This window comes from Plutella xylostella, chromosome Z (assembly GCF_932276165.1).
Source record: "Plutella xylostella chromosome Z, ilPluXylo3.1, whole genome shotgun sequence".
In the NCBI taxonomy this organism is placed as follows: Eukaryota; Metazoa; Arthropoda; class Insecta; order Lepidoptera; family Plutellidae; genus Plutella; species Plutella xylostella.
Window position 1 is genome coordinate 9,389,496 of NC_064012.1, and position 26,980 is coordinate 9,416,475.

Genomic DNA, 26,980 nt, shown 5'->3' on the forward strand with positions numbered 1-26,980 from the left:
TTCATTGCTTGCGAGTATAATATCATTATGTGGGGACATCACATGGGTATCCTGAGCTAGGCAGAGCATGTAAATCTTTCATTTTAAACAAGAGGTTTTTTTACTATTACTCGTACTTTCGACATGCCTTATACATACTGATAGTATACCAGATGAAGTGGTTAGAGGTAAGTTCTGAAGGGATGTTTAGGTATAACTTTAGCAGAAGCTATATGTACCCATATACAATACCTAATATTATGGTTTATGGCTCCTCATGACATAATTGTGTAGGTAGGTAGGAGACCTCGTCTCTGCTTAGTGCCCCATCAAAATCCGCCATACCTAATTACACAAACCATAAAATAACAAAGTAACTTCCCGCCCCCCAGTTATCAGCGGGCGGCACGACCAGCACGACCCCGGACCGCATGGAGGCGGTGCTGGCGGCCATCGCCGAGGCGCGGCAGCTGAGCGCGCGGTTCCACCAGGCCCTGGACTGGTGCCGCGACCACTGGCAGCTGCTCGCCCTGCCCCCGCTGTTCGCAGAGATCTTCGACATCACCAAGAACGCGGAGCCGGCCGAGGAGCCCAAGCCCCCCGCCCCCGCCACCCGCATGCAGCCTGTATACTCCGGCTGCGAGTAGGCGTCGTCACACAATTCGTCGCCACAGTGAATCTCTTTTGTTTCGTTTACCTTTTTCACTGCAATGATACCTATGTGATTCGTTTTGTTATCTCTTGTTAATTTATATACTTACCCACTGTACCGGTCTGTAATAGTTTATGTTGGATTGGTGCTATGGTGGCTTATTGCGGACTGATGCGAGGAAGGAATCGGAACTGATTTTGCTGTTCCTTTTTTTATATTATATTTTTTTCGATTAAGTTCTAGCAAAGACTTTTATGGCTGTGGAAACTGCTTCCGTCGCGGTGCAAATTGGTCGGTTAGGATTTTTTCATGAAATTGTATCTAAATTCATCAGGTTTTCAACCTAATAAATCGTCATCAATATTTTTGTTACTTACATCCGATCATCTAACTAACCCGAGACTTATGGATGTCCCTAGTTTCTGGGCCCCTATTGAAGCAAATAAATACAGTGAAGGTAAACAACGTGACTATTTTTAGATCTATCGGCTAAAATTTCGACCCACCGACCATTGGTACCGACGGTTGTAGTTTGAAACAGACGATTCTGTTTATTGACATTTTGATTTATATAGTTTAAGAAGAGTTAGATTTATTTAGATTATTCCATTAAGTTTCGATGATGGCCGCTGCAATAGTGTGCTTACAAATAAATCAATAGACAGGTCGGACATTATTGCACAAAAATTTATGACAATAGGAGTTCGTTTTTACAGCGGACCGCGCGGTGCGTGGTACGTTCCGGGGGGCACTCTTGACGAAATATGAAGTTTCAGAGAGCTACCATTCAATAGGTAACCAGACAGAGTCGTGGCTAGACCAAGTAGCGCTCTGAAGCTTCGTTTACGTGACGCTGGAGTGACCTCCTGTGCATTACCGGTCGGTTAATTTCCTCTACAGCGACGTGTATCTGTCAAAAAGCCACGACTTCGACTGCTGACCGAATTAACCGATTGAACACATATTGGAACGGCCATAATGGTAAGTTGGTACAGGCAGGACTTAGGTATTGTAGGAATAAGTTTTTTTTAGTATAAATATATTTTAATTTGCATCGTGCATGAACCAAATCAAATACTTGCAAATTAATTCAGAAAGAAATGCATTTATTAAATTGATTTATAATTTAACTAATATGCATTATTGATTATTCAGTTTGTATCGATCCTGGCTGTACCAACAGGTTGGTAGAAGAGATCGGTGCCTAGGCTTAGCGCAATTGTACCAACATTTTAGGTTCTGTCTGCGCTAGACCTATGCTCAGGTCCAAATTATTTTACTGACTACCAAACCAAGTACTGTTTATGTTTGGAATATTTTTTTAAGTCTGAATTTATTTAAGTTAGGTGCTTGCCTATCGCATTTTTTTGTTATTGGTTGTACCTAATACTTGTAATAGTTCTATACTGGGTACTTTACTGTTGATTTTTATAGTTTTTTTACCTACTTTGGTATTTAGTTTATAACTGTTTTTCCTGACGGATAATAAAATTGGTACAGAAGTGATTTGTTGATTCACCAATAATAGTATTGTTTGTATCGTTTGCCCTCGACATGGCCGACTGGCCGCCCGACGCCCCATGCAACTAGTCACATGGTTAAATTAGTCCCTACTACATAATAAATTAATCTATAAACGGAAGGGCTCTAGCTACAAAAAACAGGTTAATTATTTCATCCGAACATTAAGTAGTTTATTAGTAAAATTGCTAAGTTCTTGTTATACTACCTACAAACTGCATTTATCTAATAATATTTTTAATCCGTAATTGAAATAGTTTAATATGTCGAGTGTCTGGTTCATTATATTATAATGTAGTTAGATAACTTCATAGGTACTATTTAGTTCTAAAACACAGAAATTTTCTGCTAAATGTATACCTACCGACGTCGTAAAATAGTTTAGATACCTATTATATCTAAATACTTACTCGGCTGTAATGCCGTCATAGCGAATTTATTTAAACATAATTAAATAGAAACTCTGTATTTTAAAATAAATATCACAAGTAGCTATCTACTTCATTTCACGGTACCTACGAAACACTCTTTTATTTCACACCCCAACCCTACTCCAGTATCGCTTATTCACCGCATGGTAGTTAGGTTCTGCACTAGGCTAGCTGTAGATAGGTTATATTGTAACTAATAATATTTAAAAGTACCCTCCTTCACTGCAATCACCTTCCTGTAATAATGTAACAATCATACATAATCATTCGATATTGAGCCTTTCGTTCAAGCAATTTCTGCTGTTATTACAGGGTGGTGTAGCTTAAGGTGACGAATCATAATAATAAATAGGATTAATATGGGATTGATAGTAAACACACGATCCACTACATATCAATAAGACAATTTAGGTATCTATACCTTGTTTCACGTGGAAAGACATCTGACCCCTTAGCATGAATTTTCGTCGTGAACGTGAAGTAGAATTCATCGAGTAATTTTGAAACGGTCACGATGAAAATTCATGCTAAGGGGTCTGATACAAACTAAAACTACCCTTATTCGAATGTAATAAGGGTTCTGTCAGATGTCTTTCCCCGTGAAACAAGGTTTATAGGTTCCTACCTAACAGAATGGACACGAACTTATACAGAATTTTCAAAAATTACCTATAGCATGTAGGCCAAAAGAAGACAAGACACAGTCGATTGATGAAGGTAAGTCTTTGGTTATATGTACCTGCATGGTGTGTAAGGTAAGGTAAGTAATAATAACATACAGAATGATATCCCTCTACGGTTTAGCTAGCACGACATGATGCATATGTATATGTCGCAGGCAACTGGTTTAATCTCCTGTTTGATTGAACCACTAGCCCGTTCATTGGATGGCGGTATTCAGTTGTATGACTAAAGGACAACTCGTCAAGTCGTTGATTGTAACGTTCGACGTCTTGACTGAACGTCATTCAGCGAAGTCGTTGAATGGGATATAGTATAGCAACTTTGTAATGTCTGGTTAGGGTGAACATCACCAGACAAGAGTCAACAAAAAGACTATGTTACAAAGCTCTTATCTCACAAATTAACTAAACAATAACAATAAACGTACCTTCATATTTTTTTCTTTGAAACCATCCGCCCGCGGCGTAATAATAGGTAAATCCATGTTGTCACACTATTTTAACACAAATAACGCACTTTAAAGCTAATTTATTTGCAAAAAACTAACAATATAGGTGCTTTTTGTGTCAGCTGTTAGCGGTTAGACGCCATATTTGTTTTATTCACCACCTGACTGATTTTAAGTCAGCTAACTAGTTGGACGTTTCGTGACGCTTGTACAATCAACGTTCGGCCTAGTCATACAACTGAACAGCGCCATCCAATGAACGGGCTAGTGGTTCAATCAAACAGGGGATTAAACCAGTTGCCTGCGACATATACGTATAAGTGTAATTTAATGAGTGATGTTCCCGTTGCCAGGAAATATTATTCCACATACTGAAGTATATAAGTATATGGTACCAGAAGATTAGACAATCAAGTACATGGTACCTACAATCCTACATAGGTTCAGAAGCTTAATACCTATAACAATTAATAAACGAGAATTTAGTGATTGTTTTATGCTTATCTTTATTGCCATTTTCTTAAATCATATGGAAGAAACAATAATTAACACAATGTTAACAAGATACCTAGGTACATCAAAAACTCTTACAAAATAAGACATTAAATAATTTTCCTACAGTAACAATATTTATTACCAACTCAAATAATATCTAATCGAAGAAAGAATATTAATTCTGTTTTGTAAACAGTAAGCTCAATTAATATTGTTGGAAAATTAAATCAAATTATTACATTTCGCCAGAATACCCAAAAATTCAATCATTTATATATTATGTGAGTTATTGTAGATTATTTATTGGTAATGTAAAGCTACTGTGATCATAGGAATTCTAGTTGGTAGCGTGTTCAATACCGTAGTACCGTACCTTAGAAATAGACTCCAAGGAACTTTTGACTTGGTAGACTATTATAGTGTGAGGCTTAGTACTTGATACCCTCGAATACGAAATATTATGATGAAAACAAACAAACATCCAACGAAAACGAACAGAAATAATGCTGTGGTGTGAAAATGTAAGCAAGTCAAAGTACAAGCATTCGCAACTTTGAAATAATATACTTAGGTAGAACATTTGTTATCTTACAATTAATATTAATTAATATAATATTTTCTTTGTAATTTAAAGAATATTAGACAGTAAATCAATAATTACTAAGCGTTACAAACTAAAATGTACTATTTTTAAAATATATATTAACTATATAGGGCGTTCCACGTCTATGAATCTTAGAGGAAAAGAGCTCCTGGTTATTAAAAGTGCTTTCCCTCTGCGCCTCATGGCTTGGAGCGTCCTGTATATAGAGGTCATTTTGATTAAAATATACAACATTGTGATAACCGAAGCGATTGGTTAGACGTCTCGACGGTCGCCGCACGCGCCCGGGCAGTGGTCATCCACACAGCACCTGCACTGCCGACACCGCCCTGCTCCCACTTAGCAAGCTAATCGCAGGGCAGAACGGGACGTAGAATACAAAACGCCAAGCGACACAATCATAGAATAAGCAGGATTTTTCAAAGACCTTGTGATAACACTATAGTTGAACGCTGCTTATTATAAAAGTGTTATCAGAAGTGCTTTCAGTATTTCGCATAATCTGAATATAGGATACGAAAATTAAGAATTATATCCTTCCGGCTGCGACGGTTTTAATAGAAAAAGAACTTTGAGCAAGACCCAGGAGATTTTATTAGAGTAACTAACAATTTTATTCACATACAAATACTCTTGGTGTTGGCTAAGATCATCTTACTTGTGTTAAATAAGTAAAGCACTGCGCTAAAGATAAATACATGAAAACGGCAGCTCCTATTATTTTTTTAGATATGATTGTGTTTTTTCATTTATAACAAGCTACATTTATTAATTTACTTCATTTTAAGGGCAAGCAAAAATATCACCCAGTGAAAATATTTTCAAAGCAATTTTAAAGCTAATACGTATAGTTAACGCATAACCAAATTCATAGAATTTAGAATCACAAAATATATATGTCAATTTATGTTTTAAATTCCTGATGGTGAAGTGGTTACTAACGCTAACTGTTGAGCCGAATGGCCTGGGTACAAAACCAAATATCGATAATAGAAAATAAATATCTCATCGTGATTGGAGTATTAACTAAAACTTTCAGAAATGCTTGTTTGCCTTTTTAATTTTTAGTTTTATGATGAGGTTACAAATCCCCGTAATAATTTATTTACTTACTATTTCATTTTAAATAATGCTTCGCCTAATTTACATGTGATGTACGTTATATGTAATTGTAAATATGTGGTGTATTTTTTGCTAAATTCGCTTGAACATTGTCAAAAAATCCGATGCAATAAAATAATGAATGCGGAAAGAACAGAATTACTGCTGTTCTGATTTTAGTTGACTTCATATTAAGCATTTTTCTGTGCAAGCATACACTGTAGAAAGAACAATTATAATTTGTGATAGTAAATCAATATCTTGGACGGATTCCTATTGCAAATAAACCAACTCATAATCGATTTTATCTGTCATAAGAGTAGAATAAATAAATATAATTATAGTATAAGTAGTGCATAGATATTTCTCATACTTTTATAAATACATACTGTGTAAACCATGTGTAAACAAGCATTTCCAAATATACATCTTGATTACAGTAGTTTAATATGAAATAGAGGATATTTATTTTTCTAAACTGAACCGATATGACCGATATTGCATTTAAATCCGCAACAAAATATGAACACTTCTTACCGGTCAGATTTAACTACACAGCCTTATGTTCGATTTTAAGGGTCAAATACATAAACTGAGTCATAAGGAGTTTAATTAGCACATTATGTCGGGCCGCAGAGCAATAGTCGCTACAATGTATGGTACAAAATATGAACTATCACACGCTTGCCGGGCTTAGAAGCCCGCATTGTCATATAAAATACATACTAGCGAGTTTTGTGCAGCGATCCGACGGTGCATACGGTCCGTACTCTGGGTCGACTTAGGGCGAGGCCACATTGGTGCGTCGCGTCGTCGCTACCATATATTTTTAAGACCGCTACTTTGGGACGACGCAACGCATTTTAATCTGCATGAACCAATATTGGAACAAAGTCACTACTCAAATTTGCAGGAAAGTGCTGCGATTAAACATTTCTATCACTACACTATGTTAATACCGGTTAATAAAGGTCAATAGGTCGAATCGTGCTCAGGAAAAAAATATAATCAGTTACAAACGTGGCTTTGGCCCCCATACATTTGTGTAAGATGTTCTTCATCATAAAGTAAACACCATTTTGTGATAGATTAGTAAAATTTTCATTAAATTAATATATTAGAATAAAGTCATACATATTCATTGCTGGCTCCTGTGAATTGCCTGACATACTCTTTAGCAATACTTTATTTATTAATTGATAAATAAATGAAATTAATTTCCAAATTCCAGTTTAGAGTTGTTGAAATTTTTGTACGCCAAAATGGTCTATACTACACTAATAGGAAGCAGAGCTCTTTCGATATGCACACATAAATCATAACAATGCAATGCAACATTTCCAACATCAAAATTAAACCTACCTACGCAAAATGCAAACATCAACGTAAAGAAAAAACTAAATTTCACGTTGCTCCCTGAACATCTAGTTATTTTCGCATATACCTATCGCATCCAATAGCCCAATCCCCGTAAACAAATATATATTTTTCGCTTCACTTCCTTATCACTACAATAAATAGATGCGTCATACCCTACATCGCTTGCGGCAGTGTGTTTCGATTTACACATACTATTGTTGTGATGTCAAGCCGTACACTCGGGGACGATACCGTTTGATATAACTTCGTGCTTCGCTCTTGAGGGAGCATGCGTGGCCACACTGTCGTGATTATCATAAGCGGTCACCAGACTCGCTAGTCTCATTTTATAAAAAGCTCGTTACTCCAATACATATCAAAAATAAGTGGCCCTTCATTATTGCTACACGTCTGCTACGCAGCGTGTCTATGGGCCCAATTAAGTGTGGCCACACAGGCGAAACCCGAAGTCAGAAGTTAAGCACGATAGTTCGAGTGGTCCCAAAGTGTGCGGCCTAAGGTCTAAGCAATGTTTGTCACTTCGGTGCAATAAATATTGACACACGGAAGGATTACAAATCAGTGATAAATTTTGTGATTATAAATAAGCATACGAGAATGCTATTGATATTATCAACAAAACAAAAAAATAACATAAACAACTGGTTCAACCGTTTAATTTAAACTTTACATTGATTTGTCGTAAAAAAAACCATAAACAAAATACTGACGAATAATTTGATATCACTTATTTGTAATCGTTGCGTGAGTGGAACAGCTTTCGGTACGGTCGGAAGTAGTTTCGATTTGTCGATATGGATGGGAGGTAGTGACTTTATATCTAATATGTTAAGGGAGCGAGTGGGTTCACTTCTTGGTGGGCGTCCCACGCTGGGTGAGGCCCTCGAACCGCTTGAACGTGTAGTTGATAAATACCCAGTCTTTGTATGCGACCTCACCGTCCTGAGGTATTGGGGCAGCCGCTGGAAATAAGAATAAAAACGTATTACAATATTATAATGTTATGGTATGTTGTTAAAAATATATAGATCTATCGGAATGTATCGGATGAATAGCGTTTATGTGACAGTCATCTGTATCACAAAATGAGTCAACTTCGTTCAACATGTAAGTCTACAGACTACAGACCACCAGTACGAAAGTACGAGCTGTATCACTCAACAGTGATACAGCTGGACTGGACATACGCTTCTCCACGCGCGACAACACTCATCAAATAATCTGTACACAGGCTCTTCCACTTTTGACCAGTTTTTGACGCGCGCAGTACATACACTTGGGGAATCTAGTATAATAGACGTCCTCCTCTCCGTCATCAAATACTCACGTATCTCAAGCTTGACGTCCGGGAAGTCGTCGAAGTTGGAGGTGTCGTCGATGGAGCGCACCTCCACGCTGATGGCGGCGGGGCGCTCGCGCACGTGGCTCCAGTCCACGCCGCGGAAGAAGTTCACGGATTTCACGTCGTCGATGCCGCGCTGGGAGCCCAGCCTGGAATGTGTAAAGATGTGATGGTTTTTTAACACTAATTAAATATTGTAACCGTTTTGGTAATAACCATACACATACTGTACAGTAAAATGGTTTACTATTCTGAATAAAATAACAAATAAATATAAATACTACAGTGAACCGTAACACCTCAAGGGGCAATCAGAGAATTCTCATTATTCTCCTTATTTGGGCTATTGGTACAATGCCCAAATTAGGAATGCCAAAGAATATTTAATGTATCCTCAGTTTTGATACTGCTTACTATGTCTACATTAGTCTAAGTCAGTATGATGATGAAATCGTAATTTCAGACATATTTAACTTTTTATCTGCTAAATAAGTTTTTAGCTATGATTTGGATTTCAGAGTACCTACCATATTTGGCCATTTAGATTTATAAATCACTTTCCAATGCACGCTTTATTTTATGAACCAGCGTCCCACCTCGTGTGAAACAAGGTGCAAGTACAATGCACATACCTGCGATCGGGCTCGGAACAGAACCGCAGTATGGTCTCCCTGGCGTCTTCACTGATGGGGATCTCGGGCGGGAAGGTCAGTGACTCGCGCCACGACATCACCTTGCGGTACGTCTCCTGGGGGGACTCCGAGCAGAACGGCGGGTAGCCAATCAGCATCTCGTACCTGTAAGTGAACGCAGTTGCTATTGGTTAGTTCGTTGCGCAGGATTGTGTGATTGGTGGGAGGGTTGAGAGAATCGGTTTTTTGTTGGATTAGTATCGCGTGAGCGTTTATGTTCTTCGCTAGGTTTAATTAAAATTGAAGAGCAGTCGTAGACGGAACGCATTGCTAAATCGCTCAAGCAGAAAATAACATTTGATTAATTTTGTTTTCCATATTGTCTTTCAATGTTGGTTTCTTGATTTTTAAATTACAAGGTCCTCCGCTTAGCTGGACTGAAGGCCTAAAGATGGGTGACCACCTCTCTCGTTATTTATTGTTTATTATGAAAATTCGCACTCGCAAATACATACACCTTGATATATAATTATGTACTCGTAAGAGGTTTAGTCGCAAGATACGCAAGCCTATTGCAGAACATTATTTAATAACATGGAAATACGGTTACACTAAACAAAAATCCCCAAATTCTGATTGCTTATAGTTTGTAATTCGACGCGAAACACTACTCTTGGTGAATATTTTTGTGTCTTACGCACCCATTGAAAGTTATGTGAATGCTGCTATCTCTATAATTAGCGCACATAACATAATTATTGAGTAAAATGATACAATAATACAAAATTATAGTTATAAGTGAATCAGTTTGATTTTTCTCATCATTGCAATAAATACTAAAACAAATTCACATTATTATCAGTAAACGCGAGCAGAGAAGTTTAAACATTCGATGAAATTGAATAATCGATGGATGTGAACACTTTAACAAGGTGAACATCCCGTAACAGTACCTTTAATGGTAAAGCGAACAAATGTTACTTTCCCATGCTTGATTTTTTGCTTGCTTGAGTTGGAAATAATGAATCAGGGATAGACACAAATGGATTATGGCATGTAGACAATAGCATAATGATGATACGATAATAATTTTTATTTTCGCTTAGCTGTGAAAAACCAAATAGCCAATCAGAAAATAAATTGGAAAAATATTGCAAGTACCTCAAATTTTTATAGGATGGGTCTGCCACATAAAAAAATATTCCGTTGGCGGTGGAGGTAGAGGAAATGAGTTCTCGACTGAATACCACGGAAAGGCAAGCGTAGCATTGGACTCAGCAGGCCGAGGACAGAGTGTTGTGCTTGGGAGAGGGCTGTTTTCACCAGTGGACGATTACAGACTGGATCAGCCTACCATAGTAATACTTACAAGGACATAGCTAAAAAAATCGAGTTAATAAAACTTGGATCACTTTTCAAACATAAGGTTTTTTTACCAGTACTCCTATTTTACTACGGTTTGATTAATTTCTTAGCGTTAGCTGGCACATACTAGGTAAGTCACCGGAGTGAAAGAATTCGCTAGTCAGATCAGTAGTCATTCGCAGACTGATCATCAGCCAGACAGTTGCCAGTCAATTGTCATTCGCAGACTGCCCAAGCGGCGCCGGACGCACAAGCAACATTTAACACATAACTGTTTAACAAAACTACTCACATGATGACTCCCAAGCTCCACCAATCAGCCTGGGGTCCGTACCCCGTCTGCAGAAACACCTCGGGCGCGATGTAGTCGGGAGTCCCAACAGTGGAGTAAGCCAGCGCGCGTCGGTTACGCTTCCACGACTCCGCACGCCGCTTAGAGTCCATGGCTGATGATGACGTGGACACGGAGAAGGAGACTGTGGAATGATGTTTGTGCTGTTGGTGTATGTTGAAGACTGGGAAGGAAGGAAGGTTTGGGTCGATTTGAAAAAAAATATGCATATGAAAAGGGTATACAAACACACATTTTGAAACACCTAGCGATGGCTGGAGCTGATGTTGCCCAATCATATTGTTGGTAATTTCTTTCATTATGGGTCTATAACTTTGAAATCACATACATTTAAAGAAAATTAGGTTGGAAAAGATACTCTAACATAATCATATTTAAATGTAATAAAATAATTAATGGGAATGATGGCTCAATATAAATTGGATGAAAATTATGACGTCCGCTATGTGGTTATGCTTCATGACGACTGGAGACTGCTTCATAACGAAGGTCCTGGATTCGATCCCCGATCAGGCTACATATATTATGCTCTCGGGCAATAACCCTCCATTCTTGAACATGCTAATGCAGAGGACTATTACGAGTTAAGTTTCGTGTTATCCTAACTAATATTATAAATGCGAAAGTAACTGTGTCTGTCTGCTACTACAAATTTGAATGATTAGGTATACATATGGTCTGACATACAACCCTGGGAAAGAACATAGGCTACTTTTCATCCCGGAATTCCCACGGGAAAACTTTTTAAGGCGAAGCGAAGCTCGCGGGATCAGCTAGTATTACATAATATACTCACTGAAGTCGGAGGGCTGCGCGCGCGACAGGTCCCGGTAGAAGTCAGTGCGGTGGCTCTTCTTCAGCCCCGTGCACAGCCCGAAGTCGCTCAGCTTGATGTGCCCGCGAGCGTCCAGGAGCAGGTTGTCTGGCTTTATGTCCCTGCGAGGGTTAAGACAACGTTAGAAAGAAAGAAATAAAAATAATTGTCGTAAAATGAAGATATTGTTGACGAGAGTGAACTAAAAAATACGACCCGTACGAAAGAAAAAGGGTTCGTTTATTCTAGGAGAAGAACGGGGGTAAGAAACTCCATATTGCTTTGAACATTCTTTCTTTGGAACACATTGTTGTATTAAACACGCTTGCTTTTTTGCTTGAACTATCGGGGGAAGCATATGATCGGTAAACACCAAATAGTTTATAAAGAGGTTGTTGATCACCAATAAAACATTAAACACTATACAATTTGGCGGAGCTATGACGAGTCATGGCCAATGACCACTTATGGCCACGACACACGCCAATTTGATGCCACCATGTAGACGTTATATTTGTCATGCTTGGGTTTTCATGTTGTCGGTTTGCCATAACAAATAACATGAGCTCCAAAAAGATAATGCTATAAACACCGAACCGACCCTCAACCACCACCCAAAAACCCACCTGTGTATAAACCCGAGTTTGTGTATGCTATCGATGGCCAGCGCCGTCTCAGCCACGTAGAACTGGGCGCACTCCTCGCTCAGCGTATCCTTCTTCATGAGCAGCGTCATCATGTCGCCTCCGGGCAGGAACTCCATGATGAGATACAGGTTCATCGGGTCCTGGAAGCTGTAGTACATCTTCACCACCCACTGGTGGTCGGCTTCGACTAAGATGTCGCGTTCGGCGCGAACGTGTGCCACCTGAAGTGGGGAGAAGAATGGTTTTGGTTATTTGGTGTTGTTGTAAGAAAGTGGTTATTTATGGAAAAAGGAGAATAGTTTCGGGTTTGGTATGACAAATGTTGGTTATAGATAAATAGTGAATGCAGAATGTTACAGATAACCGCAACCGAAAAGGATCACAGTTTTAGTATAACACTTTGTATGATTTAAGACCGTTGCGAGAAACGAGAGCTCGACTGAAGACGACCACCTTAGACAGGTAGCCGGTGGTATTTAGGTGAGGAAGGTGGAACTTACTTTGTGTGTTAAAAATTAAAAGAAAAACCGTACCTGTTCTTTCTCCAACATGTCAGCTTTCCTAAGGATTTTCATTGCGTAGACGTGTCCAGTGTCTTTCTTTTGTACTAATCTAACCTCCCCGAACGCTCCTCGACCGATCACCTGGAAATGAAATATGAAATAACTTATTTAAAATGTAGTTCGAACATTTCAAGAATTCTTCAATTGCATCATCTTATTATATTTCTCAAGAGAAGTCCTGGAAGTACATTTAAATTTTGCATTTTACCGTTACAACATTCTATTCTATTCTCTGTGAGGGTGTAAGTACCTGCACCTGGCTCTCTCGAGTGGAACCTTTGTGCATATCCCCAAGGTCTAAATAAATTAAATACTTAAGTTAAAAGAACTCATTGGTACATGTCAGCGCCGGGATTCGAACCCGCATCTCTGGCGTGAGAAGCGGGCGCTTACCCGACTGAGCTACCACCGCTCTCGTGGTATACCGTTACAACAAACGTATACATGTTGTTACATAAGTAGTTTGTTAGTGTAAAATGTGTGTTCGTTTTAAATCTGAGATATTCCAAATGAAATCTTTAAGGCTACGCCCGAGTTTCAATGTAATTAATTAAAATGTAACAGGGGTGTTCATGATCTAACAGACTATGGTGAAACTAGGCATAAGGGAAGCTCGCGGGCAAAAGCTAATTCCAAATACAGCATACCTTGAGTGGTTCAAAGTCCTCAACGCCGAGGCGTGACCGCTTCAGTCGCAGGAATTCCGTCTCTTTCTGAGCATGTTGTTGTCTCTTCTCTTGCTTCTGCGTCTCTGTCAGACTTTCATCTTTGAGCGATTCCTCCAACTTTTCAAGTCTGAAAGTATTTAATTCATATTTTAAGTTCGATGTGATTTAACTTTGAATTTGTTGTGGAATTTCTGATACCAATAAAAATTTAATGACCTCAAAACATTGGCAGTCAACGTAGATACCTAATCAACAGCTAATGTCCAGTTGCACAAAGGCACTTTGAACTAATGTCTGTATAGGTACGGTCGAAGTATGTCTGCAATAGATTCAGTTTTTACTAGTTTAAACTTACTTCCTGTAACCAGGTGTAAATTCATGTACTCTTTTCTCTTCCCAAAACTACCAAAGATTACACAGACGCAGAAGCGACAGTTACCTTTGTTTCCTCTCATAGTGCTGGGTGATGAGGTTGGTGTAGAAGTTCTCTAGCGTGACCTTGGCCTTGGTGGCCTTGTCGAGCGTGTGGCCGCTGAACCGCACGCTATCCGTGGCCGTCATGTCCAGCACCCCTGCCAAACAGATGTCACAGTTGTTTAATCTATGAACAGTGGGCAAAAAAAACAATAATATGTATAGAAACCCCTACAAGCAGAGACACTATTTTTTAGATCTAGAAACGATTAATCTATCTTGCACCTTGTCTACTTGTCTGCGCTGAGGATGCGACTTTACCTTGGTTGGTTCACTGTGCTATTTAGTTACAACTAAGCATAATTTAAAACGAATGATTCGGAGGGAATTAAATCGAGCGTTTTGTTTTTCAAAAAGTGTAGTTTTAGTTCAGGTGTGTTACCATGCGGTCGCTAAATATGAATTTATGTGTACCAAGTATTTTATCAGACATAAACATAACGACACAATCCGGAAGTACCAAAAATTAAAAGCCGAAACAGAGTAAATCTTGGGCTCTGTATTTTGAAAAATCGTGTAAGTATTTTTTACCACACAAACTTTGTTGGTACATAGTTACTACTAGGTAATACAATAGTGGATATAATAATCTATCATCTGGATGCAAATAATAATTGAATGAGTGGTTACGCCGCACGCCCTCACTGTATCATTGGATAACATGCCAACTATGTAGGGGAGCAGACCTGTCGCAACTAATCAGACTAGATACTCGCATTTAATTTATATTGGAACTCGAGGACGAACATATTGCTTGAAAAATGCACAAAGCTTAATAGAAAAACTAATGAAAATCATCTATCTGCGTGAAAAAAAAGTAATAAAAATACGGATTGTACTATAATTAGTCTAAGATATTATAGCTTTAATGAAACAGAGCGCAAGAGTAGTTAGGTGAATCATAAATAGGTTTATGACGTCACTCAGTAACTGCTGTCTTACCGAGTGACGACGCATGGAAAGACTAACCTTGGAGAATAGACGAGCGTACAATTTATGCCTTGTTTCAAATAAGAAATCACTGACGAGACCCTTTTTGTACTAGATATTAAATTGACAATCGCTCATCATATCGGACTTAATGCATGGAAGAAGGTATTACGGAAAGAAACATTCGCCAGGTATTCGTTGTCTCTATAGTTTATTATATATATGAGTAAGTATTACCAATTAATACCTATTATCACTATACGAGAGAAACAGTCGACTAGTTCTCACAGCCATGTTAAAATTTCAGGTAACTGATTGGAAAAAGGGTTTTAAATGAAAATTTACTAACATATTTCGGATTCTTTAAGTACCTGCCGATATACGAACTTGTACAATTACTTTTCTAAAGCCAAAGCTGTTATTAAGTAACCTAAAGTTATTGTAAGTAATAAGTTCATGGTTTAGATAATATGGATTATTATGTTGTCAACAATCGTAAGTGTACATATTATGGGCATGATTTTATTGCCGTCATCACAGCAACGATCCACAGACAACAAGCATTAGGTTGGCTAGGGCTGACATCAGATACAGTGTGGAACATTAGAGTAAGGCCAAGTCTCCATAATAAAGTCAAAAATCACGATGTTAGATGCCTACTTGTGTATTGACTGTAGGGATGCTACAGCATATGGGAATATGTATTTTTAAGTGATTTCAGCAAAATCATTCACTACTTCCACTAGCCTCCCCTATAGCAATGCAATAAAATTGTCATCCAATTTTATCATTTGAATTAATAATATTCTTTAACTTCCAAAACACGCTGTACATACACCAGCATATATTTACTGGCGTATAGTTTGCTCTCCATTGACCTTCACACTGTAGTTTCGTAACTAAGTATGTTATAGGCTGTTTGTATTATAAAATACAGGAAGAACTTGCTAGTTATTGGCAGTACACACTACGTCATTAAAACATACACCAAAATGCTTTGGTATTTAAAATATTTAGAATTTTTTATTGATTTCTGATCCGTTTTAATAATTTATCATTTAGAATACCGCGTAGGTACTTGAGTGTATAATCAAGATATGAGTCTTTCAGACTTACTCAATGCTTTAGATTCAAATGCGGACTGCATACAGTGTATTTGGTTGCATAACACACTGCCGAAAGTCACGTAATTTTCGCCAAACAAATTATAAAGTTTTGTACAGGCATGATGTGAGGAGATGACGAGAAGTGTATGCATGCAATATGTTTGAGATGAGATGTTGGCATTACGCCATCCGCCGAGTCTGACACCGCGGCCGGAAATAGTACCAACCAACGTAAACATGACCTCAATCGGACGCGAATTACAATCAGTAGCATAGTACCATACGGCCCATCATTGTATTCCTTTTAAGGTTATTCTAAGAACTCGGCCAAAATTTATTTGGAAACTTAAGTTTTCTTGTTATCCATAGAATACTTTTGATGACCTTGTTTTTTATCAATACTTTTAGGGGCACCCTGTATAATGAGGACCAATTGTTTGAAACTGCTCATGAAATGTGCCTCTGGTCTTACAACGGTCTACACATACAATGGTTTCATAGCTATAATTTTAATCCTAATAAACAGATAAATAAATATGTAAATGTATTGTGTTACCCGGAGGCTGGGGTGCCGGGGCGGGGGTGTCGGGGGCCACCGTAGTGCCCGGGGTGCTCTTCCCCCAAGACACGGCTTATTCTGCAAACAAATCAAAATATATAATTAAATATTATTATATTATGTACCTATGTATAAGATAAACTATTAAAATAAATAAACAAATATGCCTATAATGTACATTATTATGCATGTTCTTAGCATGTCAGTGATAAGCAACCAACCAGCAATAAAGGTGGTCTAAGTTTGGCAATGTGGGAAAAGAATAGCCACTCAGAATAGGGTCAATAGCTGAGTTCCCAGGAGGTAGTTGCTGTGCTAAGGTACCCCTAGTTAGTGGTACAGAGGGCCTTTACAAGCGTGCGCCACGCCGTTCTTTTCGCAGCAATTGATCTGGCCTCCGTCCAGCTCAGGCCTTGCGCTCGCAGCTCGCCGTCCACTGTGCGCCGCCATGTGTACATGGGGCGTCCGCGTCTGCAGTGGCCGCCAGGCGGTTGCCATTCGAAGGCAATGCTCGCTTTGCTCTCGGCTCCTTTTCTGATGGTGTGGCCAATCCATCTTCATTTTCGCAATGCGATTTCTTGTTCGATGGGGGTCTGTTTGCACACGTTCCACAGGTCAATGTTCCGGATTGTTTTCGGCCAGAAGATGTGGAGGATGGAACTCAGGGATTTGTTGACAAACCTCCTAGGAGGTGTCAGATATAAATATATTATGAAGTAACAAAGTAACGTGGATTACAAATCAATCTTACTTTTGTAATCTGTTTAAATCTACGTTGATTTTGATAGCTCTAGTGAAGTGAAACATAATACAATACATAAATTTATATAAAATTTAAATTTTTGATACATGGCATACATGACACCATGATGCATACAGTAATTTATTTTGCAAGTACAATATTTGAGGCATTCACTTCTTTGACAGAAAAGAAGTGTTAGACCAAAATATATTATGTTCTTATTCAGTAGTAGTAGTAGAGTATGGACATCTATGAATATGTTCACATATTTTCTGTATTTATCATACCAAATATTTGAGTTGATAGTTATCTCCAATTGTTTTTGGATTCATTGAAGATGCAACAAACATGATTACATTTACTATTTTACATATATTTGTTAATAATTAGTAGTTAGGGTAGTGGTTGGATGAGGAAGGCCGAGGACCGAGTGTTGTGGCGCTCCTTGGGAGAGGCCTATGTCCAGCAGTGGATGATTATTGACTGATGATGATGATGGGTTCAATCAACTGGAAACGCCTTCGTTTACAACCTATTTAAAGGAATACATCGACTTTCCAATCACCCTGTATACATATACAATAAAAAACTTAGTCTGACTGTGTATATTCTATTGGAAAACCTTTTCAGCTGAAGGTTAGCTTGCAAGCACCAACTAATAAGTAAAATTAAATAAATCTTCTGTCTACATGGTTCTATACACTGCAATTATTAGAAATTATGTAGGAGCTTGCTCTCAAGATTTTATACTTTTTTATTATTTTAAACAACTACTATTCTAGTAGATAAGTATGGAAATTTATGTACTTAGCTTAATGTAAGTTGAAGATATCAAAGAAAGGGTCAACATTCACTTTTATGATTATTCAAATTTTGGTAAAATCAATCACTTTGATGTTACTGGAGTGGAGACACATAAAAATTATATTACTTACGTGCAACAATAGCGAGAAGTATGATCTACGTATGGTGTATTTTGGTGTCGATTTGGATTAGGCAATGGCTCTTAATGTTGTAATAAATAACTTAAATGATAGAACTCTTACCTTGGGTGTGACTGCGAGGAAAAAATCTTGCTGCTTTGGTGCCAGTAGCACACATTCACTGGTAAATAAACAGCTTAAAAGTGCAATATCACACACGAAGTAAAATCGATAATTTGTTACGACCAAAATAACTCGCGAAAACTGAGTTTGTTGAATGTCAGCTCTTTATAATTTTACGCGTATTATACTAACTGTAAGTAATGTCCTAAATAGTCAAAGCCTTTGTTAGATTGATTACAAAAGCCAAATAACGGGATTCTTCATGAGCAAGCTGACAGAAATTGCACAAAGAAAGATGTCATTCCTCGACCACAGGATAAACTTTTTTTTAGATTTACGTTCCGTTGTTGTCAGTGTTGTTATCAAGGAACATAAAAGTAATGATCTCAGAATAATAACCACCTCATTCATCAAATAAAAAATAGTATTACGGAAATCTGTAAAACTTGTTGGTTTATTCCTCAGAGTGTTTTATGGTCAAAACAATACGACACAAAGAAAAAAGTTCCTTTTTGAGAAATAGATGGCGTTGTCTGAGTTGTACCAACTGTCAAACCCTCAACACACTCAAATTTTGTATCAGCTCACATGTTATTCTGTGAGGCTAAAGAAATGTGAAAGTGACGTAGGTAGGAGTATTATTTTCTCTATGATGTCGATGTCACTGTTGCTTCCAATGTTCCATTACTAATACAACGCCATCTATTTCTCCAATGGTGTAAACTTATTATTTTATGGCCAGCTCAACTCATTAACCGACTTCGAAAAAAGGAGGAGGTTCTCAATTCGTCTGTATGTATTTTTATATTTATATGTTCATCGATTACGCCATCATTTATAATTTGATTTTGATAATTTTTGTATTATGTAAGTACCTACTGTACCTAGTGAACGGGATGACGTGGGGCGTGGGACGACCTTGGGGTGGTGATTTTTTTTTTCAAAATTTTAGTCCACCCCCAAGGGTGGAAAAAGGCGTACAAACAGGAAATGAATTTTAATTTTGGGCACCTATAAACCGATTCTAATGAAATTTAGAGTAGATTTAGTTTTAAGTAGTTCTTATAGCAATACAATATAATATGATGGTGACCTGGACATGATGGAAACGAAAGGTAGTCAACGGGACTCTTCATCGGTATAATAGCAACTACACCGTGTCTAGGCTTGAATGATTCGTATTGACGAGTAGGACTTATTGGTATCTTTTGCACCTTCATATAATTGTCAATTAATGCAAATAAACTAAAAAGAGTAGTTAAAATAAAATAATAGTTAATTATAAAAAAAACACTCAAAACATGGAAGTAGAAAAAAAGATCTTTTTTTCTACTTCCATGACTAAAAAGTAGGAAATAATTTTATATACCTACTTAACTACTTTTTACTGTTTTTTTGAAGTCGGGTATTTTTTTAATATTTTAAATGAAATGATCATGGCTTAATGCAGCAGTTACTTATTAAAAACATTCATTAGTTACTGAAAAATGAAAATGAAAAAATATTTATTTAAACTAAAGATGATGAAAGTTACAGAAAAATATAGGTTTCAGTGTTTTGTAAAAATTACTACACTTATCTACTTCTTAGCGCGTTAACACTGGAGATCTAGTGGTAAGCGCCATGCTGAAAAAGTCATTCAGATTATTACCATGCTAGAACTATGTATATGTCGCAGGCATCTGGTTTAATCTCCTGTTTGATTGAACCGCTAGCCCGTTCATTGGATGACGCTATTCAGTTGTATGACTAGGCCGAACGTTGATTGTACAAGCGTCACAAAACGTCCAACTAGTTAGCGGACTTAAAATCAGTCAAGTGGTGAATAAAACAAATATGGCGTCTAACAGCGAACAGCTGACACAAAAGTGCTATTTGTATTGTTATTTTTTGCAAATAAATTAGCTTTAAAGTGCGTTATTTATGTTAAAATAGTGTGACAACATGGATTTACCTATTATTACACCGCCGGCGGATAGTTTCAAAGAAAAAATGTGCTGAAACTGGATAATTATGAACAACAATATCAAGGTACGTTTATTGTTATTGTTTAGTTAATTTGTGACATGAGAGCTTTGTAACATAGTCTTTTTGTTGACTCCTGTCTGGTCATGTTCATCCTAACCAGACATTACAAAGTTGCTATACTATATCCCATTTAACGACTTCGCTGAATAACGTTCAGTCAAGACGTTGGACGTTACAGTCAACCACTTGACGAGTTGTTCTTTAGTCATTCAACTGAGTAGCGTCATCCAATAAACGGGCTAGCGGTTCAATCAAACAGGAGATTAAACCAGATGCCTGCGACATATATACCATGTCAATCACTGAGTGTACATAGACATGACAATCGGGGAGCTTTAGCGAGAAGATCATGAGTCATGACCATGAGTGTCACATGACATCATCAACACAAAAGTCCGTATTCTTCCATTGGTAGGTAGGTAGGCATTATCAAAACAAAAACAGTTAAGTTCCATTTATACGCTTATATTTAATACTGTTAAATGTATGGTAGGTACACTTTTCATTTTTAATTAACATTTAATTAGTTTAAATCTGAATTAAACCCAGAATTCATTTTATAAACTAGGAGACATTATAATTAGATAGGTACTAGGTACAGAAATATAACACTTTAAACATTACATCCTAGCTTTTCTTTGCTGAGATCAAAATAGGTGTCATCGTCACCAACATATTCGTCCACTTCTGGGTATATTACAAGGAGCGCCACAGCAGTCTGTCTTGGACTGGACCTGCCTGATCCTGGCCACTCAGCCACTCCCGGGAAGGCGGGCATCCCACCCTACGCTTGCCAGTTCGTGGTCTCTAAAAGACATCTCAGCACCTCAATATTATATACATATAGGGGTGGTTGATTTAGAAAGTCTGCAGGATTACTGACCTTACTTTTTATATTTAATAAATTACTCAAAATCTAAAACATATTTAAGATTTTTTATGCATTATTTTATTTACTAAGTAAATCCACTTCCACCCCAAACTTACTCGCACAGTGTTTTTATAAGTCTACCCTAAGGATAGGCTGTGTCCGAAAACAAGAAACATATTGATTAATCCATGATTAATCCTGATTATAATAGCCTGATAGGAAAAACCTATACTTAACTCCTAATCTATACGACTTTATCTCTTAGTTTAGATTTAATGAATTACTTAAATAAGTATACTTAAATAATAATATATACTTTTATAACATTTAGAAAAGACACAAAAGCACATCAGCGGCATGGAGCGGCATCACTTAAAAGCTCTGTGGCGGTGGCAGTAAGCAGCTTCCGCTAAACATTTCATTAAAAAACTATACTAAAATAATAAACACTTTTACCTATTACGGTTTTAAATTCACACTGCATAAAAATTCAATGCCAAAAAGTGGCCATGGAATTTTATAACTACTCATACACAGTGTGCATAGATATGACGTGCCCTTTAAATGTGTCATTTTTTTTATAAATTTTTAAAGATACAAAACTGCGTTTATATCTCCTATATTTTTTCCTATCAACAAAACAATATGATTATATTTTTTTCGGACATAGCCCATAACATAATTTTTGTGCAATGATTTCAACAGTTGATTGTTAGTAGAGTTTGAAGAGCACAGCACCTTCATTTGGTGGTTGGAAATTGGTAATAATTGAAGTCATATTAATGAGAAATTAATCAAAAACAACAGTAAAAAAATGTGAAAATATATGTAAGAAAAGAGGATGGGCAAAAATATATGGGAGCTGGGACCACCCTCCAATATGAACTGACGAGTATCGGAACTTATAAGTCATATATCTCTGAACGGACAACTGTGACAACAAAGCTGTCATAGCAAAAGTTATTCCTATTGACAAGACCTATCCAACGATGTTAGTCTTAATGCTATTGGAGGGTGGTCCCAATCTGCCCATTGTCATTTAACAATCGATCCTTACATTTAAAACAAACAGTTTTCTAATTAGGTAGGTATATTTATCAGCAGCACTATACTTCAACAGCCATTTCATATCAACCAATACCACCTCGGGGGTCGAATAGAACACTAAGTAAAATGAACATTTCATAAACACACTATACCTCTTCCTAAGAACATGTCAATAGTTACTCAAATTATAGTAAAATAATGATTAAATACCTACCTATGTGTGGAGTTGTGGACTGTGTTGGGACAATTCACACTCACTTATAATTTATAAATTTTTATAAAATAGAATTTCGTTAATTTTTTTACAATTATTTCAGTCAGATTCAATACTTTCAGTAGAACTAAGAATCTGGATAGAATCAGAAGAACTCAGAACCTCAATAGATGGAGACGAGCATATCTCAATAGGCTCAAGATTCCTTAACATAGGTGCAGATGCAGGCAATGTAATATTATGAATCAAGTGTAACACAAACATTTTTTTTGGTATAGCCACTAATACCATATGGCGATCTTCAGCTTCTAATATATCAATAGAAATGATACGACATAGGTCGCAAGACTCACAAGGTACAGGACAGGCTGGTCGCATCATGAAGTTGTAAAATTTCACGGGATCTGCGTGGTACATGTCTAACACACCACCATTGTAAGGAGACGCATAAACATACAGTATGCCCCAGTTAGTGCCCACAAAGACCAAATTACCGTAAGTACGAATAACAGTAATTTTTTGCAGAGGCCCTTGTGGCACAGGCTGTTCAAGTTCAGTGACCCACTGAGAATACAGTCTCCAGTCCACTCGCTCAATAAAGTCATATTCTTTCAGCACATGCAGAAGGTTGGTCATCGGTCCCAAAGTACATCGGTAGATTACATTATTACCCACAAATGTATAGATGTTACGTGCTGCTGTCAGTGCATGAAGCTCATTGTTGCTGTAACCGAGGCATAAGATATTTTCATGGCACTCATGTATCATTTCTGCTCTTGGTTTGGATTGTTCAAAATCTACCACCATAATTTCTTCACTAAGATTAACAAAGTATACTTTTTGGTCTATAAGAATGAAATAGTTCACATTTTTGAAGGCAGTTGTTTCTTCTTGGTCGTTATGCACAATTTTACGCATAACATGCAGATGTCAATCATACCCCAAAATTACTATAACATGAGCATTTTCTGTGTATTTCAAGTAGTGCCCGGCGATCTGGCTACGTTGGGCTTCTTGCAAAGTCTCAGAATCATAGTATACAATTGAATCTTTCTTAAGAACACCAATGATTCCATTTTGTAGCACTTTAAAATCCAATATTTGTTGGTCAGTAGTATCAGGTACAGCAAACTCTTCCACGTGGTCGTGCGACCACCGCAGCCTATCCCAAAGAGATAGGGATCTGTACAGATGGAACCAGCTCATGCCCTTTCTTGCATTGTGGCGGGCGACTTGGCAGAAGGATGGAAAATCTTTTTGGCAGTGGTTTCGCCAAAGGGCTTCTCTTCCGATCAACCCATCTATTATATCCTTCCAGCGCTGACATACTTTGCGGCATCGAATGAGATCTCTAGCACTAATGGTGGTGAAAATTAAAATAAGTATTTCTGTAGGCAGTACACTCCAAAGTTGGTACTGTTTATTTTCGTCTTCCAACATGATTGATGGTTGTTAAGTTTTCAGGGAACCAGTCATTTTCTGATGTGATGACACAATTTATTTATTGATGAAAATAATTAAATAAATAACTCAGCTTGCGCAGCTCAGAAAATTCCGTCGGTTATTGATTGATTTTATTTTTGCTGCTTTCACCAAGAGTAGAGTTGTTTTTGTTATTGTTGTTCTGTCACTTGTCATTCATCACAGAGTAATAAAAAAAATTATCATTGGGCTTTTGTCAGAAATTATCAGAATAATAACAACTTCACGAATATTGGCGTCCTTGGTGGGTCGGCTCGGTCACGTTCAGAGAAGTATTAAAGTACTGTAGACTATGGTAACATAGTAAATAATAAGTATTGTTTATATTTAAACTTTCTATAACTACCTACCTACCATCTACCTACTTAGTTACTAGGTATTATTTGTAACCTGGTCCTAAACCTTGTTTCACGGGAAAAGACATCTGATACAAACAAAAACTACCCTTAATCGAATGTAATAAAGGTCGTCATATGTGTTTCCCCGTGAAACAAGGTATTTGGGTATAACTGGCATTCACGACACAGGCGGAGCCTACAGTCTGTTTTAAAATCTCTTCTGAACGGTTCATACGTCACTTGATCGAAGAATGGAAGTTTATTAGCGGAAGATTAGCGGTGATAGCGGTAGCTCAGTCGGGTAAGCCATAGACTAGAATATTATAACTGGGTAAGCGCCCGCTTCTCACGCAAGAGATGCGGGTTCGAATCCGGGCGCCGACATGTACCAATCAGTTCTTTTAACTTAGGTTTTAACGAGGATTCCCCCCGCGCGCGAGGAAGCGGCAGTATTGTTTCTTGAGTTACTCCATCTTATTAAATTACAAAGTGCAGTAAAAAGTTCATAACCCGCATATAATATATAGTTGTTAGAATCCCTGCAATACCAGCAATCGAGTGGTGAAACCAAAATTTAAACGAAACCATCACGTTTTGGAGCTGTGAGCAAAAACATTTCAATCATAATTTAAAACCGTTAAATCTATCGCGGCTGTCGGCGGAGCGCGGCGCGGTGAGTCACCGCAGCGCTGCTAAACCTGTCCACGGGCCGGTGACGCGGGCGACGGTACGGGCGCCGAGACCAGCCGACGACGTCGTGCGCTCTACCCCGCTCGGCCATCCCTGCCGCGCTAACTGCCTACGAACGAGCTGCGAGTTGCGCGTACGCGTACCTACGTAACAGCTGGAGCTGTTACCTTCGTCTTGGAAGTGATAGAGCGTAAGTCTCATTCATTGATACCTAATCGGAAGCGGAATATATTATTTTCGCTAACGTTTCACCATGGATTGCGAGGCCTGTCAACAAAAAATCGAAGACAAACAACAGTTCCTTGTATGTACCGTGAAGGGTTGTTTCAAGCACTATCATATAGCTTGTACCACTACAAGTCAAAGCGCCCCGATAGATACTAATACATGGATATGCCAAGATTGTATCTGCGCTAAAAAGAAAGGAGGTGATAACAGCGCTACGCCTGTACGAAGTGCACCCTCGAACATTACACAAAGAAAATCGAAACCAAAGTCTAAAGTCGACTTACCACTTGATGACTACTCAAATGAAATCCGTTTACTAAGGAAGGAGATGTGTAAACTTACGGAGAGTGTCGCAGAAGTTCTAAAATCAATGAAAATCTACAATGATCGCCTAGATAAGATTGACGCAAAAATTGATTCTACCGACACGAGACTAAAGGTTCTAGAAACCCAGAAAGATACTGAAATAGCAGAATTAAAAACCACCATATGTGAGCTTAAAATTGAGTCTAACACTTTTCAGCAAGCAGCACTGAAAAACGAACTGGAAATTATTGGATTGCCAGAATCCCGGAATGAAAACCTTCTTCATACGGTCCTTGTCATTTCAAAAAAGATCGGAGTCAACCTAACAGAGTCTGATATAGATGGGATTAACCGAGTTGGACCCCGCCTCGGCCTTCAAGACTTAGGTGGTCAGAAAATAGGAAGACCGTCCCCCAGACCAGTCGTGGTACGCTTACTCCGAAAGGTTCAACGAGACAACCTTTTAAAATCGGCAAAAAGTCGTAGGAACCTTACCACAACGGACATAGAAATGGAAGGTCCTGCTCACCAAATATACATTAATGAGCGTTTGACGCGTGCCACACGTCAGTTATTTCGGGATGCTAGAGAGCGAAACAAATCCACTGGCTACTACAAACACTGCTGGGTCAGTGGCGGGCGCTTGTACCTGCGCAGAGTTGATGGATCACCAGCACTCAGCATCGGATCTCACGAAGAGCTCGACCGACGCTTTAATGAACTCAAAAAAAGCCAAGCAGGAGGAGTGCGTGAAAACCACACAGCCTAGAATGCTAGCTGCATATAGATACATAATTAGCTCTCTTTTACCCTTACTTTTATACCTCTATTCATTCACATTATCATTAGGAACAAAGCATGTACTTAATTTAAACCTCAACACACTCTCAAATTTATCTGATTATAATATATATTTTTTATATAATATGTGCATGAAGTATACCTATTATATTTATGTTAATATACGTATATATGAAAGCCCAATTACATCTATCTATAATACTCAATCTAGAAAATTAAAAAACAGTAGAACATACTTAGTCATGTTTATTGCACCAAGTATACAATATAGCTTTGATATGCCGAACAGTCTACAATTTATCAATTATATCACACCGTTAATCAAAAGTTATCTATTTTCTAAATATACACGATCCAGATGGCTCAATTAACAGTAGATACGACTTTGAACAATATGGATAATGTTTTCGAGATTAAATGTCACGAATTAGCAACAGCTG

General features: G+C 37.9%; 2 protein-coding genes across 3 annotated transcripts in view; one reads left to right on the top strand and one right to left on the bottom strand.

Annotated features, from left to right (window-relative positions):
- The window catches only part of LOC105389672 (ecdysone-induced protein 78C), a 45,075-nt gene extending 42,400 nt beyond the window's left edge, over positions 1 to 2,675 (top strand). The window contains exon 9 of the mRNA XM_011560829.3: positions 372 to 2,675. Within this exon, the coding sequence (XP_011559131.3) occupies positions 372 to 626 (255 nt within the window). The 3' untranslated portion in view covers positions 627 to 2,675. The remainder of the gene's footprint in view (positions 1 to 371) is intronic.
- Positions 2,676 to 4,196: 1,521 nt separating this feature from the next.
- Positions 4,197 to 18,842, bottom strand: LOC105389671 (serine/threonine-protein kinase tricornered). 2 transcript variants are annotated; one of them, XM_048632550.1, is made up of 11 exons: positions 18,536 to 18,842; positions 16,745 to 16,825; positions 14,118 to 14,250; positions 13,658 to 13,805; positions 12,981 to 13,091; positions 12,427 to 12,668; positions 11,783 to 11,922; positions 10,927 to 11,110; positions 9,270 to 9,434; positions 8,623 to 8,786; positions 4,197 to 8,257 (listed from the first exon to the last, which is right to left on the bottom strand). In XM_048632550.1, exons 3-11 carry the CDS (start codon positions 14,237 to 14,239, stop codon positions 8,142 to 8,144), a joined length of 1,392 nt encoding a protein of 463 aa, XP_048488507.1. In that variant the 5' UTR covers positions 14,240 to 14,250; positions 16,745 to 16,825; positions 18,536 to 18,842; the 3' UTR covers positions 4,197 to 8,141. The 2 variants fall into 2 exon arrangements, with proteins under 2 accessions (XP_048488507.1, XP_048488506.1); XM_048632549.1 differs by having other exon boundaries at positions 10,927 to 11,149.
- Positions 18,843 to 26,980: the final 8,138 nt, after the last annotated feature.